The sequence below is a fragment of the Rhipicephalus microplus genome, chromosome 2, assembly GCF_043290135.1.
Source record: "Rhipicephalus microplus isolate Deutch F79 chromosome 2, USDA_Rmic, whole genome shotgun sequence".
In the NCBI taxonomy this organism is placed as follows: Eukaryota; Metazoa; Arthropoda; class Arachnida; order Ixodida; family Ixodidae; genus Rhipicephalus; species Rhipicephalus microplus.
In genome coordinates this window covers 30407501-30427739 of record NC_134701.1, presented here as the reverse complement: position 1 = coordinate 30427739, position 20239 = coordinate 30407501, and the positions used below count along the sequence as shown (strand labels likewise).

Below are 20239 nucleotides of genomic sequence, written 5' to 3'. Positions count from 1 at the left end.
CCCGAGCACCCCCTCATCCTCTATACATGCCTGCAATCTTTCCTTTATAATCTGCATCGCCAGCCTAGACCACTGATGTCGCTGTTATAGGACGGTAGTTATTCATGTCAGCTTTGTCTCCCTTTCCTTTATAGATCAGACTCATCCTGCTAAGTTTCCATCCATTGGGGACTTCACCATCGATTATTATTTTGTTCCCTGCCTCTCTCAAAGCCTGCTTAGAATTCGGACCTAATGTCTTTATAAGTATAATTGAGATGCCATCTGGGCCTGTTGATGTACTACTAGGAACCCTTTTCTTAGCCCTTTTCCACTCTGGTTGTGAAAATGGAGCCATTGTGCCACTTGATTCATCCTTGTCTATTGTGGTGCATAACGCACTCCTATGTTGAGAATTTTCTGTCACCTTAGTTCTTATATATTCAATAGCTTCGTCCCCTTCTAGCCTAGCACATTGAGCTGTAGTGATAATGCTCTAGGCTCGTCTCATTTTTTAGGGAGTTTAGATGGTTCCAAAATTTCGCAGCTGCCTTTCTATCTTTTTTATGTACTTCTGCCAGCCACTGAGTTCCCTTTCTTCTAATATTTTCATTGATCAGAAGAGATGCATCCCTTCTACAGCTTAGAAAAGTTTCCCATTTTCTTTCAACATCATCTGTCGGTTCACTCCGCCGCTTAGCATGTCTGTGTTCTTTAGAGGCTTCCTGACGTTTTTCGAAGGCTCTCTTAACTTCCTCATCCCACCAACTCTTGGGTTTGTATCTTCTTTTCTGGGATGACTTGTCACGTGCCTTAGCAAGCTTTAGCTCAAAACGTCTAATTATATTCGTGTATCTCCACACTGTTTTATTATTCTCAATGATTACATTCTCATATCGTTTAGTAGCTATAGTTATTTGCCTTTCTGAATAAAAGTTTTCCTGTAGTCTCACCTTGTCTACTTCCCACTTTCACTGCTTTTCCACGACTTAGCTTGATACGTTTATGATCACTACCCATACTTCTGGAGCCACGTTCGTCTATGTGCATTACCCTGAGCTTATCATACATCCTGTGTGTCATCAGTGCGTAATCTATCGTCGCCTGAAGCCTTTCTACCTCCCTTGTTATTTGCCCTTCACACTTCTCGGTACTGTTGCAAATGATAAAATCATGCCTTTCACACCCATCCATGATCATTTGGCCTGTTGGGTCAGTATACACCTCTATATCTTCTATGTGCGCATTCATATCTCCCAGTTTAATTGTCTCGCACTCTCCTCCTAATTCCTATATGTCCTTTGATATACACCCTACTATTGCCTGGTTTTCCTCTCTGGCTTTTGCTCTTGTCTACAAGTACACCAAACAAAGGATTGTCATTTGCCCCGCCACTTTCCCTTTTAGCCGTAAATATTCTTTGCACTTCCACTTGACCTTTTGCCAGTCTGTACTCTTATGATTCAATGCCACAACACCGCCCCCCTTTCTGCTGCATTCTGTACCATTACAATAATCCCATGCATAGTCCGAACTGTTAGGAGGTTGGTTCATATCCCTAAGATGTGTTTCTACAAAACCGTATACTAGCGGCTTCTCCTCCCTTACCTATTTTTCTATCTCTTCCCACTTGAGCCTGTTATCTCCACCCTGCATGTTAATATACCCTATGTCTGAAATGTCTGGGCCCTCATGGGTATGTCTATTTCTGCCCTGGACTCTACCTATATTATTAGATACTGGTGCCACTTCGAAATTGTATCTGTCCATACCACCTGTCAAAGAGTCTCCCTGGTTGTTTTTCTCGTTACAAGCTAACCTGCACCTCGAAGGGCCCGCGTGCCTCCCAAAAAAGCTACTGCGCGTCCTGCAAGTCGCCAACTCACCTCATTACCTAGCCGCCCATCGAAGTTAATTCTGTCTCATTGAAAACCACCCCACCTATGCACCTCTCTGTTTATTTCTACAACCTCAAAGCCTTTCTCTCGACTCATTCGCCATATATCTTGGTTTGAGTTGACAACCGCTCTTCGCAGGTTGCCGTCATGACCCGTTCCTCCGGTATCGTGCATATAACTTCCTGTACCTGAGGAGAAGTGGCGCGCATGTCATCGACCCTTTTCGCCAGTGGGGTCGCTAGTCCTGCCATATCTTCATTTAGGACTTCGTTCAAACCTCCTGAAATCATCACACGTTTTTTTCCATCAGCTGTAGTTTTGAGATTTGCGCTCGCCTCCCTCATGACTGCTTCCAGCTTGGGTCCTGGGAACGTCCCTACTGCAACCCTCTTGTCACCTCTTACCCCCTTTTTGATTGCTTCTGCACATCGATTTGAATTCGGGTCCCCGGAGATTATCACATACTGTGACTTTTCAGCTGGAGTGTCCTGCGCCTTGGGGTTACTTGCACCTGTGACGCCGGCTGCTTTGTCCCCTTCCAACCCCACCACTACTTCGCTGAAGCTGGGCCTAGCGATAATTGAACCGGCTGAACCTGTTTTATCAAAACTTGCTTGCTCTTTCTTCTCTGCCGTTCTGGTTGCCGGTTGCCTACTGTTATTTCCGTCGGCTGCTCCTTTGTTCACCTTGGCTAGTGCTTCCTCGGCGGAATTCAGCCTTTCTTCCATTGCCCTAGTTTTTTCTTGCTCTGTCACGAACGCAGGTTCCAGCTCGGTGATTCTCATCAGCAGTTCACTATCGGCAACCTTTTTTTTTCTCCATTTTTTTCTCGACCTCACATTGCCTACACTTTGCGTCAGCCTCCTCTCTATTCGCTTCTGCTCTTGGGTCCATTTTCAAACCCCACCCGCATCCTGAACGCTTTACTGCTATTTTACCCATGTACTTCTGACACCAATTATCCTTATGACTTGTTCAACTTGATAATTACACCACACAATCCCTGCCCTATGAAAAAGAGAAAGTCTCAGCTCTACTACAAAAATTTGCCTGTTCAATGTACGTGCGCCTTACCTACGGGGTCGCAAAAAGCACAAAAAAACAAACACTCACACACGCACAATTTAGTAAATACCTGGTGACTAACCCTGAAAAAGCCGTAAAATATAATAAGTGCTACAAAGGTTTTAACTGCTGCCTTATTAATTATAAACGTAAGCTCAAAACATGCCAAACTACTTATCTGCGCAGTCGATCGGAAGCGCTCAAAATACACGTCCATGCACCGTGCCAGTCCGAACAGAACTTCTATTCGTCCTTATTCACCGAGCGCCATCAAGTGGTCATAAGTGGTTCATTTGGACTTCGGAGAAGCCAACGCTGCGCAAATTCCGGGCAGATCAAGTGGGGCTGGCAACGGCTGTTGTCATTCTCGCCGCGCTTCTTTGGTAATGTGGCCATGCTGCCTGTTGGCCACGATGAATGCGGCAGCGAATGCATTCTGTGTTGAATCTTACTACGTAGAGTCCATGCAATTAGACGCGGCAGCAGCGGGTGTTGCTATAGAAAGATTAGTGTTCAGTCGGAAGGAAGAAACGCTTGGCCATTGTCGTCGGCAGGATTTTCTCTTTGGGGTGGAAACCACTATTGCATTGGTGCTTAGGGAGAGCGAGCACACTGGTCTAGCTTGGGTGAGGGCAAGTGCTGTTGTGGCTTGAGGGGGGCAAGGGCCGCTTTCCTCTTGCCTTCTGACGTTCATATGCCTGGCTTTTGTTTTAATATGTCCATATACGGCACTGCAAAACTTGCTGTATTTGTATTAACCACAGATGCAGTAGTGAATACGCTATAAATGCAGAGTTTGGCACCGTGTGTCAGCTGCATACGTCCAAATTATATAGTATGGCAATTAAAACGCTAAAAATAAAGGAATAATTTGAAATAGAACTATTTCAATTGGCAAGGTGTTGCGGTTAGTGCGTTAATTCAATACAGCTTTGAAACCTAAAGCGAAAGTAATGTTAGACACGACTGGGTTGTTGAACGACGACTCACATCAATTCTCGTGAACCGCAATTGTAGTAGGATCGTAAAACGAGATGCGAGCTTAACGAGGGCGTTGCACGGCCACTCTCGATCACTATCCAGCTTGATTCAGTTGAAGACTAAAAAAGCTTTAGCTGGTTAACTCACACAGTTCACGAATGAGCCCAACGCGATGAAAATATTCTATGCCTGGCTCAATAGCGATCATGAGTGAAGCGTAATTTATTGTACGTAAATGGGAAAAACAGTGCAAAAGAAGCCGAAGCTAATGCGTTGCCCACAATAAGTATACATATGTACCACTGGTTTAATGTGCTGAAGAAGGTTTCTCATTATTACTTACCAAAACCTAACATAAAATCAAGGCTTCCAGAGCAACTGAGTTTGTCTCGTACCCTAATAAAATATAGAAAGAAATTAAAGCAAGAAATAAATAAAGCAACGCTATAAGTGCGAGCGCTGCTCCTACGTGTGTGGTGAGTGGCTTTTCCGCAAGACATTTGAACCCAAGATGGCGTACCTTGACGCAACTCTGCTACCTAAAGGTAGCATATACGGTTACTTTACTGATTATGCAAATACGCAAGATATAATAAACTAGACGATGGTACTTGTAGTTAATGATGAACGATGCAAGATGTTATAAAATAGAAATTTATAACATATATGTCAGATATGGCGCATGTCATAAGTAGAAGGCAATCGTTCGATTTAGTGTGGTGACGCACGCTAGGGGGAGCGTTGTAATAAAATCGAGTTGGCAAAATGTACGGAGGATTCATGGTTTACCAGGTTTACCTCTGAAGCTTCGCCCACTTATGATCATTCACTTCGTGGATATGGCGGCACTTTTTTTAGGCTTCCCTTTCCATGCACTCATTTGTATAATTCTTGTTGCGTTCATCTTGGTAATCATCGGTGCACGCGCTCCGGGGCTAAATAAGGTTGTACAAAAAGTTTCGCAGGGCCTCTCTAATGCGTGGGTCGGTCGTCCCCAATGTGCGTAGTACGTAGCCACCTCGTTTTAGGATTCACGGCTAGGTGATAGTTGTTGCTGAAATGAACTAATGCAGATGTCACAAAACAAATGGCGTCCGTGTAGTTTTATGATGAATAAGCAAAAGAAAATGTTATACTTACGCTAGGGGGTGCTTTCATTTCAGGGTCGAAGCTTCTTATGCCGGGGGTCGTGCGTCTGCTATGTGTTTAGTAGTAGTAGTAGTAGTAGTAGTAGTAGTAGTAGTAGTAGTAGTAGTAGTAGTAGTAGTAGTAGTAGTAGTAGTAGTAGTTGGTAGCTACCTCTCGTTTAGCTCTTGGAATGCCCACTGGATGGCGGTAGTTGTTGATAAAGAATATATTCGCCTTTTCGATTGGTTTCAACATAGTAATAGCAGCACATGTTGCTACCCAAGAAACTTCCGGTCTTTTTATTTATTGTTCTCTTACACCGAAACAGAAATCTTGTGTTTTAAGTTGCGCTAGAGTAAGGAAAGGCTCTTTTTCCGCTTTTAGGTAAAAGGGAGGCACTCAAACTTAAGGACTACTATAGTGATGTGTCTAGCGAACAACAAAGTGAGTTTGAAATATTTGACCACACACAAGAAGGAAACTCTTCAATTTGAGCTGGCTACTCGTTGAGGCTTCTGTTCCTCGCGAATGCTGCTAGGCTACGTCAGCACGTAGGAGCGGAAGGCGTCCACCTCCTGTGTTTGTAAACAGTGATATGGTCTATGTGATAAAAAGATGCGAGATGGCGGTACTTGGAGCGTTCACTAGATGTACGAACGGCCGCATGGATGGACAGACAGAGAAGCAGGCGAACGCACAGATTGATGGACGCACGCATGGACGGACGCACGGGCGGACGGCCTGACGGACGCTTCGCTCCAGTCATCATCATTGAGTGCGTAGATATGCTGTGATTTTTCTCTTTTGTTTTCACCAGAAAACGCAGTGCGACGCAATATTATGCTGCCCAGTTTCACACATATTAGTATTCTCGCGCTTTGCGCGTCGTGAAGACGTCATCCGCGCTTTAGCGCTTACCACGGCCGGGCTAGAGAAGCGACTGCACGCGCGCAGAGCGCGCGCGAGCCGCTCCTCTTCTAGCCCGGCCGTGTGCTTACAAAGATAATTCATCCTTCGGCGTGAGCGGGAGACGCCGTAGCTGCCGCTGTTCCAAGGGGCCGGAGGGACACCGGTAACGACGAGTACGAGACATTAGGGAGGATTGGAATAGGGAGTTTTAGAACAGCTTACCGCGAGCCCTTGAGGTGCTGTCACTGCCACTGTTGATGCGTCGTAACGCGAGCCGCGGTTTGCGCTTGTGGCCCGCCCACAGGAATTCTGAAATAACGTGTGGCAATCGCGGCCCGCGAGGCCCACAAAAAGCTGTGTGTAGCTTCCGTGCATGAGGGTTTGTGGTGGGGGTGAAAATCCCTACCCTTTTCTCTAGGGAGAGCAAACCCTATTCTAAACTAAAGCAACGTCCGCAGAGCCTGCGTCCGTTATTAAGAAGTTTTAGAATAATGTTTGCAGGCGCTGCGGGCGTTGCGCGCATATCAGGCGCCATGTGAGTTTAGAAGCGTTTGCTACCCCTAGGGAAAAGTGTAGGGACTTTCGCCCCGACCGCCAACCCAAATGCACGGAAGCTACACACAGCACTTTACAGGCCTCGTGGGCCGTGATCGCCCCAGGCTACTTCAGAATTTCTGGGGGCGGGCCGCAAGCGCAAACGGTGGCTCGCCTTACGACGCATGCGCAGTAGCAGTGACCGCACCGCAAGGGCTTGCGGTTTGCTATTCCAAACCTCCCTATCACATGTACGAACGGCGACAATGCGGAATGGGCGTCACTTCTATAAGAAGTGCCTTCCGAGAGCGTTCCTTGTACATGAGGCCAGGATACTTCAGCATCATTTGAATCATTGTTGCGGACACCATCGGTATCATTTCGTCTTCTTTGAGCGCTGCACTTCCTGGCGTTAGTTAAAATTTCCACTTGTTGAAAAAAAATCCTCGCAGAAACCTTCGCAAGGCGCTCAGGTGAAAAATCACAGAGCTTCTTCATTCGATCGTGGCATTGCACCAAGAACGCTCCGCTGTTTGGATCCTGCCCTCATGCTATATCCGTGTTTTCCACCGATAAGCGTTCGTCGCTCACCTGACTGCAACTTACATGATGATAGTTATAGCGCGAGAACAAAACGACGACACAGAGACAAGAAGGACACGAAAGACACGAGCGCTCGTGTCTTTCGTGTCCTTCTTGTCTCTGTGTCGTCGTTTTGTTCTCGCGCTATAACTATCATCATGCCATACCAACTAGCCCAAGCTGCCACACTTCTATGCAACTTACAGTCAGCATCACTAGCGTAGGCGCAATATATACACGCAGGATTACGATTGAAGCGTACATGTCACCATCGTAGGCTGATGAGTTCTTGTTTTATTTGTATCGTCATTCTATACTAAATGTCTCATCTTTCACTACATAAAAGAGTAGTTACGAGTATGTGTATATGCTGCCTTTCCTTATGTTTTTGTTTTAAAACTGTTACGATCACTACAAAATGAAATTCAAGCAGTGAACCCGACTTGGCACTCCGCAGCTTAGTATCTAGCTTGGCAAAGAGGGCGCCTGATAACGGTGGCGATTAGGTGTCCGTGTTGAGTGACAAGAAATGGGATGATAAGATGATGGTGGGATAATGATAATAATGATTGGATTATGCTAATCTTACAAGCAAATATATAGGTTTTTGCGCTATGACAAAACAACTAGCAAAGATGGCCGCAGCCTCCAGTGACTCACTTAAACGGCGAGTGCCGTGGATAGGATGCACCTGGGGCTTTCTTCTGCTGCTGTCAGACGTCCGTCTCGAGCGAGGCCGCGGGATTGTTGGTGCTGTTTGCCTGCTGAGTGTTCGGGGCAGGCGAGGAGAACAGTGCTAGCGAAGTGGCGTCGTCCAGCTCGAGGACATCTGAATCGTCCGGTGAGTCGGTGTCCCCTTTCAGCTTGGCCGCGACCACGGTGCCGGGCAGGTAGGGGCAGCTGGTGACGTGATTGAAGCTCTGCGACTGCATCTCCTCCTGGTCGGTCTCCCGGTGGTAGAAGTAGTTGAAGTTGGACACGATCACCGGCACGGGCAGCGCGATGGTTAGCACACCGGCGATGGCGCACAGCGAGCCCACGATCTTGCCCCAGACGCCCACGGGGCGCATGTCGCCGTAGCCGACCGTGGTCATGGTCACCACGGCCCACCAGAACGCGTCTGGGATGCTCTGCGCACGACGCCACAGAATCAGTTGGCTCTACGGCAACCATTTTTGAGACAACAATCTTGTTGCGTGCACACTGAGCGGCTACATACATTGCGCCCCTGAATGCCTCACTTACCATCCTTTGCTATATTCCGTGGCCAGGTTGAGATATAATGATGTCGCACTGCACATTAGGCTTGCGAAATGTTGCTGTAAGGGATGTAAGGCTGGCTAACTTCCCTATCTTTACTCCTTCATTCCTTCTCCTCCTTCAAGACTTACAGAGAGCCAGGCCTTGGATAACAAGTATGACAACAATCACGCTAGCAACCTCTAAGAAGTTTCCGTGCTACCAACCACGCTAGCTGCCTTGCTATCAGCAAATAGAGGGCAGGTCGCGGAGCGCTTGCATTGAGCATTGGTTCCGCTTTTCTTCACAATGAATTGTACTGAGAGTACACTGCTTATTCTACTACTGGGTGTTCTCTCAGCACTATAAAGATAGCAAAAATATGTGCAATAAACATACTTATCGAAGCACTTTTCCTGGTTTTATTAGAGCCGAACGCACTAGCTCATGCAGCGAGTTAATAGGAAGCGCTACTTTCTTGTGGCACTTTACAAGAAATTTGCTGCACTCTAGCCGAGTCCTAATTGACGTGAGGCTGCTAAAGTCATATGAAAGCTTCATGGACTGAAGAGATTAAGGAAACATGCAGTGCGATAAATAGTATGGTACAGGTTAGAAAGTATAGGATGGCTAATAATTTTTCTGTTTTCTACGAAAACGACTTTCGAAATTAGTTGACTATCGTTGAATAACACAGCCAAACGTGCAGCAGACGAGTAAAATTTTTAGCATTGTTGGTCAGTCTAGAAAACAATGCTTCATATTTGTTTCTTATAGGGACTGATAGTGACCTGTACGACCAAAACATCAGTTTTTTGTAACTTCTGCTTAGATAGGGCAGGTGCTTATGAAGACTGTAGGACTGCGGTAAGAATTGGTTGCGCGGCAATTTTAGTTTGCTTTTATTTGCTTTGTGTTGTAAGCTTGGGGAGGCATATAGCCGCTGGCAGACAGCATTGCTTTAGTTACACTCGGTCGAAGCTTGCCCGACCGGATTAGCCGCGAACGCAGACAGTACGACGCCAGCAGGGTACCCCGTGTAGTTCTGCAGCGCCAGAGACGGCCAAGCGTTTTGAGTTCCTGCTAACTCACAAAAAAGAAGCCGACCCCCACGGGGGCAGCAGCAATTATAAACGTCATTTTGACGGCCCCTTGATCGCCTCACGGCACTGGCAGCCGACGCTGCAATGGACCTCTTCCGAGAGCCGGCGCACTGCTGCGACTCCTCACATCGGTTCAGCTTAAGTGCCAACCACGTGCACGTGTGTGCTCGCGCCTACGCGTCAAAAGTGTCAAATGTGCCTGTCGGCGTCGGATAGGCATAAACAAGGAGGCGGGAGGGATCAAGCCGGGCTTGATATTTTTGCCACGCTTACTCCACGACACCACGCGTACAGCAGCGCCAACCAACCCCAGGCCACGATGCCTCCGAATGCTGAGCCTGATGGCCGCCGCTTCGAAGGCACGGCCGAGGGCTGGAAGTAAGCACGGAAATTATTCCAAACCTTCCTGAATCTAGACCGACAACGACACGACGAAGGACTGCGAGTGCTACCAGCGTGATGCGGTTTCGTGCTGAGTTCGAGCGACGCTGAAAAATCAAGCGAATTTCGGCCGGCTGGTCTTGCGCTGGTCCTGAGCGCGATCGTTGGTCGAGCTAAAACAACGTACAGACTACTGGAGCATGTCGGTGTTCCTGTGCTTTGATCTGTGAATTTCTGTGCTAAAAACGAGTGTAAACAGGCTTCGGAGATCGGAAGATCTGAGCGTGAGCCCTCGTCTACCGCGGAGGCAATTCAGAGCGGTGTCATCTGCATCCAGCGTAGACCCCTACCGTCGAGTTATGAACCAGCTCATGCGAAGAACATCGGCTGAAAAAATCGACAGTAGTTTCCGTTGCAACATAAACACTATATACGATGCCCAAAACATTGCCTAGTGCATGCGGAGGTTTCATCTGCACTGTGTTTGCTTACAACATGGGTGTTCATCGTTGCTGAAAGCGATCCTTGTACTAGTCAGCACATTTCGGTGATGTGAAAACGTACGTACTTATATAAGTGTATTCGCGGATCGTACGACGCTGAAACATTTGTTGGCTTCGGTGCAAATAGTTTTCGTGTGTTGCCCAGCTAATAAAAAGCGTGCGCTAGTTGGTAGCAGTGTGATGTGACTTCGTGTCGGTTACCAACAACGCTGACACATTCAGCTGTAAGCGGCCTCATTTCCATTCATCTACAAGATAGAAACTCGAACGTGCATTGCTGTGGTGATCTAAAAAAAAGTTGTATAATTCAGTGCTGCTGGTATTGCCAGCTATTTCACTTCTCGCTTGTTGTGCTTCTCTGACACACTCACATACATTGTTTGGAAGCATTTTGACACACACATTCTCAATTTCTAATTCATTTCGATATTCATAAATATAGGCATACAATGGCGCTTCTCCATCATTTTACAGTTCACTATACTATAGTACGCGTTTTGTTTACAGCTGGACAGATGACTGAAAACCTTGTAAGTGAGAAGCACCTGATTATAAATCAGCTGTACGATGACACCAGAGTAAGAAGAGAAGGTCACCACATGTATGCACAGAATGAATGAAGGTGCACTAGTACTGTACTACATTTTGTTTAGAATAAATGGAAAAAATGACTCATGTGACTTATGAGACCGTTAAGAACTGCGCATGTATTTATCGGTTCCTCCAGACTGTGATGAGCTGGATATATAATTAGATGGTTTCCAACATTGAATCTTTAAATGTTTTTTCAGGGACCGCTTCATTTCTGCTCAGTTTTTTTTAGTATACGCATTAACTTGGACTATATATGCATGCCCTTAAGCATAATCAAAATATCAAGATATTAAGTTTAGCTGTGTTAGAAAACTTCCCAAAACTTCTTTACGATGCTCTGGTGCAATCCTAAGACCGCTATCTGTCACATCAAAAATTTTGGGTACGCTTTATTGCATTATAGGGTATTTTGACTATTGGTGACATGTGAAAGCCTTCTAAGCAGCGCTTGGTTGCAACCTCAAAACTGATATCTGTCTCATCAAGAAGTGTCAGATGCATGTTGTAGATGTTAAAGGATATTTACATACCAGCAAAGTGCAGAAGCCTTCAACACAGCACTGATTTGCAATCACAACCCAGCTTAGAAGCCATTTGTAGGGCTCTCTAACACGTTGAAAAGTTATCAAAGACTGGAATGATATACTTGGCTCGGTTCCAGTGTGTCTTATACCAGTGTGTCTGACTTTTTATTGCACTTGTTTTGATTCTCTCGTATTTTTTACTGGGCTCCTCCTAGGAGGTAGTGATAGTTGTTTACGTTAGCACATTTATTATGATACTACTGTTTCAACGCTTTCGTTTTCTATATATATATATATATATATATATATATATATATATATATATATATATATATATATATATATATATATATATACACATAACTCCTGCAGTAGCCATGCATTGGGCTGCCGTTTTTGAAAATAAATAAATACACCATTCGAAAGCATTCCACGCAGTGCTCGGTTCCAATCTTATGATTGATATCTGTTGCATCATGAAGTGTCAGGTGTGGTTTATTGCATGGGAGAACATTTTGGCTGCAGACAACGTTCAAAAGCCTTCCACGCAGGGTTCAGTTGCAATCTTATGACCAATATTTGTCACTTCATTAAGTGTTGTATGCGATTTGTGTTTCTAGAAAATATTTTGACTACAGACAACGTCCAGAAGTCTTCCATACAAGATTCAATTGCAGTCTTTTGAGCAATATTTCTCACATCGTGAAGTGTCAGGGTTAGTTAGTTGCGTAGGAGCTTATTTCGACTACACGCAATGCCCAAAAGCATTCTACGCAGTGCTTGGTTCCTATCTTATGACAAATATCTGTTGCATCACTAGGAGCCAGGTGTGCTTTTTTGCAATAAAAGATATTTCTAAAACACACATAATCAAAAGTCATCCATACAGTGTTCAGTTACAATCTTAGGATCAATATCTAGCCTTCATAAAATGCTGGGTGTGATTTGTGTTTCTAGAAAATATTTTGATGACAGAGAACGTCCAGAAGTCTTTCATACAGGATTCACTTGCAATCTTTTGAGCAATATCTGTCACATGATGAAGTGTCAGGCACAGTTAGTAGCGTTAGAGCATATTTCGACTACAGATTATGCCCTAAAGCATTCTACGCAGTGCTTGGTGCCTATCTTACGACCAATATCTGTTTCATCATTAGGAGCCAGGTGTGCTTTGTTGCATTACAGGATATTTCTAATACACACATCATCAAAAGCCTTCCATACAGGGTTCAGTTGCAGTCTTATGAATGATATCTGTGACATCACGAAATATTAGGTGCGGTTTGTCGCTTTAGAGAATATTTTGACTACAGACAACGTCCAAAAGTCTTTCATACAGGATTCAGTTAGTACAGTATTATAACTATAATGTAAATGCTAGGCGAAAAGCGGTAGCAGCATCAGGAGAGAAGCAGCAAGAGCTGGCCGGAAATACGGGCGTCGTCGCAGCAGCAACCAGGCAGTCCTAGCTCGTGCCTCGCGCCAGCGTGTCGATGTCGCTGCGGTAGTGGGCGTTCCTGTTCACTACATATCGTCCCCCATTGGAAAAAGAGCCATACTGGCGACTCAAGGAGAACAGAGTATGAGCGGATCGCAATGTGATTTCAACCGCTCTATGTGAACGGTTTCACGACCCCGAAAGCACTGGTCTGTGAATGGCGTCACGGGTTCGATGATGTAGTTAACAGGTGAAGTCTGCGAGACAACGCTGTAGGGTCCCTAGTATTTTGAAACAAATTTCGAAGAAATGCCTGTAGGGACAGCTGGAACCCAAAAGGAACGACTGGGCGAGCTTATGGCATTCCTCGGTGTGGCGCACAGCTTGAGATGTGGGCGTAGACTCTGAGGAATCAGGATGGTAGGGCAGAATAGTATGTAGTGTGGTGGAAGGGTTTCGGCCATATAACAGGAAAAAGGGGGGAAAATCTCGCAGTCGCCTATCGAGCAGTATTGTATGCGTATGTAACAAAAGGCAGAATGAGGTCCTAATCGGAGTGGTCTGAAACATCGTACTTAGATATCATGTCGCCAAGGGTACGGTTGAATCTTTCCATCAAGCCATTCATTTGGGAATGGTAGGCGGTGGTATTCCGGTGAGGGATACGGCATTCGGCAAGGAGTGCGTTGACGACTTCAGAGAGGTACACACGTCCTCTGTCACTGAGAAGTTCACGCGGTGCGCCGTAACGGAGAATGAAGTTCCTCAGGAGAAAAGATGATACGTAGCGTGCTGTGGCAGCAGGCAAAGCGGCTGTTTCTGCTTATCGCGTCAAGTAGTCGACAGCGACAACAATCCAACGGTTTCCGGAAGCCGTGAATGAAAGAGGCCCGTAGAGATCGATTCCAATGCGGTTGAAAAGCCTGGCTGAGCAAGAAATTGGCTGCATCGGACCAGAGGTGTGATGAGGCAGAGCTTTCCGTCGTTGGCACTGCGGGCATGACAGAATGTACTTGCGCACAAAGGTGTATATGCTTCAACGATAAAACGAGGAGGAAAACCGAGCGTATGTTTTGAAGATTGCCGCATGTGCGCACTGAGGGTCAGCATGGAAAGCTGAACATAATGCAGCACGAAGAAGGCGAGATATGACCAGTAACCACTTTCGGCCGTCAGACCTGTAATTTCTGCATTAAAGGAGGTCATCGGGGACCTCGAAGTGAACCGCTTGACTGCGCAATGTTCGAGAAGATGAAGAAGTCGACGGGTCTGAAAGGAACCGCCGAAGAGCGTTGATCCAGTCATCCTTACATTGCTCACACGCCATGTCGCAGTTTGCTGGAAACGCAACCGCTTCGTCCATGGCAGATAGACAGGCCGAGCTTTCCGATGATACAGGTGAATGCGATAGGGCGTTGGCATCAGTGTGGCGTCGGCTGGACCTGTAGACAACACGCATGTCAAACTCTTGCAGCCGCAAAGCCCAGCGAGCTAAACGCCCGGAGGGGTCCTTCAACGTGGATAACAAACAAAGTGTATTGTGATCGGCGACTACGTCAAAAGGACTACCATACAGGTACTGTCTAAATTTACTTAGAGCCCAAATGATTGCCACACACTCATTCTCTGTCACAGAACAATTCTTCCACACTTTGGTGTGAGTACGGCTTGCGTAAGCGACTACGTACTCCTGGAATCCCGATTTGCGCTGCGTGAGCACGTCACCGAGTCCAACACCGCTTGCATCGGTGTGTACCTCAATCGAAGCTGTCCAGTTGAAGTGACGCAAGATTGTCGGTGAAATCAACAGGTAGCGCGATTTTTTGAAGGCATCATCTCAGGCGGGTGACCAAGCGTAACTTTTCGAGTCATTCCGTAAAAGTTCAGTCAAGGGCGCGGTGATCATCGGGAATTCCGAGTGAAGCGGCGGAAATACGAGCAGAGGCCAAACAAGCTGCGCAGATCCTTCAGAGATGAGGGTTTAGGGAACTCTGCAACTGCCTGAAGCTTGGCGGTGTCAGGAAGAATGCCGTCTTCAGAAACAACATGGCCGAGGATAGTGAGCTGACTTGCGCCAAAGCGGCATTTTTTCAGATTGAGCTGAAGGCCAGCGTAAGTTAGGCACTCTAGTATTTCATCTAGCATGTGGAGATGCGTTGGAAATCTGGCGAAAATATAACCACGTGATCTAAGTAGCACAGGCTTGTTTTCCACTTCATGCCATGCAAAAGATTGTCCATCATCCACTAGAATGTTGCGGGCGCGTTGCAAAGACCGAAAGGCATGACGCGGAATTCGTAAAGGCCGTCTGGTGTAACAAAGGTCGTTTTAGGCTGATTTTCAGGCGCCTTAGGGTCTTACCAGTAGCCACTCCGCAAGTCAATAGAAGAGAAGAACTGCACACCTTGGAGGCAGTCAAGGGCGTCGTCGATTCTCAGTAAGGAGTAAACGTCCTTTCGAGTTATAATGTCAAGACGACAATAGTCAACACGGAAGTGAATTGACCCGCTTTTTTAACGAGAATGACAGGAGAAGGTCAGGGGTTATCCGAGGCTGAATGACGCCACGCTTGAGCATGTCAGCTACTTGGTCACCGGTAACCTGGTGCTCTGTCGTGGACACGCGATAGGGTCTTTGACGCAGTGGTGCATTGGTTTCCGTATCGATGCGGTGACACACAGCTGATGTGCGGCCGAGCGGACTATTCTGGCATTCCAAGGAAGAACGGAGCTTGTTCAGGAGTCGTAGAAGCTGAGCACGTTGCGAAACGATTGGTGTGTTGGCGATGTAGCTGCTCAGTATGTCAGGTCTAGTAGTCTGCGGCGAAGAGGCACAGGTCAATCCAGTAACTTCCTGTTCGGCGAAAGAACTAGTCGGCATGTCAATAATTGTAGAAGGGTCCAGACAGTAAACACGCCCGACGCACTCGCCCCGAAGTAGTATTACAGGACATGACAGCAGATTTGAGTCGTGCAATCTGCTGACACCGTCATGAAGTTCCAAAAGGGCATGAGGTAGCGGCGGACACTTGCGACGAACGAAAACGGCAGATGGCGTGAAAAGGGCACTTGAATCGGCGAGCGCGTTTCAAGACACCAAGGCAAGGGCAAAAGAGTGCGGCGGTATGGTAACGTCTTCACAACAAATAGTTTCTCCCCGGTTTCAACAGCGTAATGTAACGGAGCGTCGCTAAACACTTCAAATGCCACCTCATCGCGCGAGCAGTCTATGACGGCCTTATTAGCGGAGAGAAAGTCCCAGCCCAAAATGAGGTCATGGGAGCAGGAATCCAACACTAGTAATTCGATGACATAGCTGAGGCGATCAATCGCAATGCGAGCAGTACAGGCAGCGGCTGGCGTGACGTGCTCTGCACTTGCTGTACGAAGCGATATGTTTGCTAGTGGCGTCATAACTTTTTTGAGCGAACGGCAGAGTCTGGCACTAATCACTGGCACTGCGGCACCATGCAGTGTCGACAAGAACGAGTGCAGCGACGACATCCACATATACGTCCAGAACATTGGTCGGTGAAGGGAGAGGCCTTGGTCTTTGCGCGGGTGTCATAGTACTTGCCCCTGGAGCTGCGGTAATTTGTTTTCCATCTCCGGCGATGAAGGATGACGACGCATCGGCGATGGCGAGCAGTGTCGAGGTGATGGCGAGTGACAGTTAACAGGAGGGTGGTGGTCGGCGTACAATGACATTTGGTCGGGACGCTGTGAGTCTGCGAATGAAGGGCGCGGTGGCACATAAGGGATAGATTCGAAGCTCTGGTGGTAGTTCTTGTGATAAGCAGGGACACGACGACGGCAGTATCGTGCTTTGTGGCCAGGCAATCCACAGGCAAAGCATATCGGCCGATTGTCGGGTGTACGCCATTGTACACTTCTTTGGAAGGACCTTGGCCGAGCGAACCGAGTAGTGGGCATGGCTTATGGTAGTGACCTAAACGTCTGAAGAGGCGGTCTTGCGTTAACCTCAGCATACCTTAGAGGTGCGTTCACCTCGGCACAGGCCACAGGGGTCGGCCACGGCGAAGTGTCCCGGGCAGGTGGAAGAGCCGCGCAAACTTGATCATGGATGACCTCACGAATGTTTGCTGGCAGATGTGATGGTGGTTGGCCGGCTGTTGGTAGCAGCGACAGCTGACGAGCGACCTCAGCGCGAACAAACTCCTTGATTTGTGATAGCAGCGAGTGATGGTCAGAGGTGGTTGTCAAGCTTGAGAGGGTGTCATCCGGGACGTTAGGGTGTCGCGTGAGGAGGCGCTGTCGTCATAGCTCGTCAAACCTCTGACACAGCTTGATGAGCTCCGAGACAGTGGCAGGATTTTTCGAGAGGAGCATTTCAAAGACGTCGTCGGAAATGCCTTTGCTAATGTGTCGTACCTTGTCAGCTTCCAGCATCTACGGGTCAACACGCCGGCAGAGGTCGAGGATGTCCTCGATGTAGCTGGTGAATGTAGCTGGTAAATCTAGCACACCACCAGTTTGTTGGGACCGCCTTCGTAGGCGTTGTTCTGCGTGAAGTTTGCGTACACCAGGGCGCCAAAAAACAGCTGTGATGCAGGTCTTGAAGGTAGTCCAAGTAGAAATGTCTGTCTTGTGGTTTCTGTACCACAGCTTGGCAACATCCGTTAAATAAAACATCACGGTACCCAGTTTCATGGCATGATCCCGTTTGTTGGTAGCACTGGCGCATTCATAGGATTCCAGTCAGTCCTCAGCCTCTTTCTCGTCTGTGCCGCTGAAGATGGGTTTACGCAGGAGCAGGGCACCGGGACAGCCCCTGGGTTCGAATCGCGGGGGTGTGTGAAGACAGCGTCGTCAGTCATGACGGACGGGAGCTTTCGGCTACGCAATTCCAGGGTCGGAGAAAACCGCAGCAGCCTTCACAGAAATATAATGTAAATGCCAGGAGAAAAGCGGTAGCAGCGTCAGGAGAGAAGCAGCAAAAGCTGGCCGGATATACGGGCGTCGTCGCAGCAGCAACAAGGCAGTCCTAGCTCGCGCCTTGCGCCAACGTGTTGATGTCACTGCGGTAGTGGGCATTCCTCTTCACTACATAACCAATATCTGTCACATCATGAAGTGTCAGGCACACAGTTGTGTCAAAGCGTATTTCACCTACAAAAAATGCCCAGAAGCATTCTACATAGTTTCTATCTTATGACCAATATCTGTTGCATCATTAAGAGTCAGGTGTGGTCGATGCATTAGAGGATATTTCTATCGCAGACATCTGAAAGCCCTCTACATTGGGCTGTATTGGAGTGTTATGACCTAAATCTAGCACACCATGAAGTTTTGGGAGTGATAATTAAGCTGACGAGAGCTGTGCATTATGAAGGGTAAATGTACTGAATGTACCAGGATATTCACAATAATAATGAATCTAGTAGTGTAGCTATAGCAACAAGGTGACTAATACACCTTGGTTGTTTATAAACCTGATTTATAAACATAATTAGGGGGCCACCACCCCTTAGTCACCGAAAAGGAGGGAAACAATATCAGGTGCATAGACTATTATATTAAGGAGGGGGGCGCTAAGACAGCCCCTACATTAACATAGTAGGGAGGGGGGTACTGCAGCGAGCATTCACCCCCCCCCCCCCCCTAAGAAAAACCTTGCGCACGCCTATGATAGACGTACAGTATATTGGACGTGAATTTTCGTTCACGGGAGTGGCGCACGCACCGCTGCTGATTTCTGGTGCACACCGCTGTAGTTACTTTGGTCTCTGTGATGTGAATTACTTTTAAAATAGGCAAACTGTGGCGGGTGAAGCACCATCAATATTTTAACGCGCTATCATTTCTTCGGCATCGTACGAACCCGCTCCAGTTCATAACGCGCCGTTCTGTGCTGAACTAGGACAGTTTTAAGCCAAAAGATCAAGCCACACTGTGCATCGGTTTTGGACGTGTGGGCGTCAAAGCAGTTGACGCGTGCCAGTGGTTGCGCACCCTTTTCCTCCACAGGCGCGACTTGACGCTTTTCGCGCGTAGGCGCGTGCGTACGCGTGCCAGTAGTTGGCACTTTAAGGCACGGCCGTGTACTGTTTGCGCGCCGGCAAAATCGGTGGCTTGCATGGCGAAACCGCAGTGATTGCCGTGAACCTTTTGTTACGGTCCAGTGAGGTAGCTCTCGGAAGCGGGCGGGCTCGTGACAGATCGGCGCCTGGGGTGCCTATTGTTGAATTGGCATGTCTTCGACTGCACCCGCTAAAATGACTCGTAAGTGGGACCAAGGGCGGTCAGCGAGTGGTTCCTCTTACAGCGCGAAGGGGACAGGCGGATTGTTGCCCCGTCGTCAAGAAGTTGACGTGTTACGGGAAAGCCGTTCTATGGCCACCAAAGCCCAGTACGTAAAGCTCCTAGTCTAGATAAATCTGCGCCGTGGAGCTTGCCCAATCCTCTATGTCTTTTCATAGTTCTGTTTTATTTACATTTTGGTTGTTGTATTATTTGGTATGAGGGTATGACCCTCGCACATGCACGAAGGTTGCGCCCTCGTGGCGGGTTTTTTATGGACCAAATGCAGTTTCCTATCAGTGGACAAGCAGGTGACGATTCGCCGAGAGCTGTGTAAGGGTGGAGCACCGAGGGGATAAGAAAAGGCCCCAAAGTTCCGCCAAGCGTTCTGAAACGGGCTTGAAGTACCATCGGCTCCGCCGAATCCAGTAGGGTCGGCCTATGGAAGACGGTTCATTTCCAAAGTGTTTTTTTTTCTTCTTTTTGTGTAACGTTGATGTACGTACTTACGTATTTTTTGTACAATCTGTAAATACACGTTTTTCTCAGCCTATAAAACTTCTCCAGCGTTTCTGCTTCATCTTCAAGCGACCAGCAAGTCAATCGCTGCTATTGGAATAGCGGCAGCACGTTTCATCTCCTCTTTGCTATATCACATTGGGTGGTGCGTCTCGGGCGCTGAGTGGTGAGAGTTGGTTTCTTTATCATCGCAAAGAACCTAGATTTTACTAAACTTAAGAAAAACGATAATCAAAATTTTATATGAATCGATGTCGAGCAATTGAATGAACGCTGTGCAACTGTTGATCATTTTCTGCAAAGTGATTTGCGATATTGCTACAGCGTTGAGACGACGCTTCAGATGTCTACGTCATCTCTGGGGTCAGTTTATTTAATGAATTAGTTACAATGAAAAGTGTACTCATGTAAGGGGCAGGGTTGGCCACAAGGCAATCTAATGCCTGACAAGGCACCGTACATCATTCCATTTAATAAAGCACACAATGAAAAGTGAAGTACACATGCTAAAAATGTAAACTAAGAATCAGCCACAGTTGCACAACAGTTTATAAAGCCTTATTCGAAGAACATTCATATTTAGAGCCCTATCTCGCAAAACC

At 47.2% G+C, this 20239-nt stretch overlaps 1 protein-coding gene across 3 annotated transcripts in view; it reads right to left on the bottom strand.

The window, feature by feature from the left end:
* The window catches only part of Sh (Potassium voltage-gated channel protein Shaker), a 535670-nt gene that overhangs the window by 36668 nt on the left and 478763 nt on the right, over positions 1 to 20239 (bottom strand). For all 3 annotated transcript variants that reach the window (XM_075886345.1, XM_037420260.2, XM_075886344.1), the window contains exon 4: positions 7737 to 8206. In XM_075886345.1, the coding sequence (XP_075742460.1) occupies positions 7790 to 8206 (417 nt within the window). In that variant the 3' untranslated portion in view covers positions 7737 to 7789. The remainder of the gene's footprint in view (positions 1 to 7736; positions 8207 to 20239) is intronic.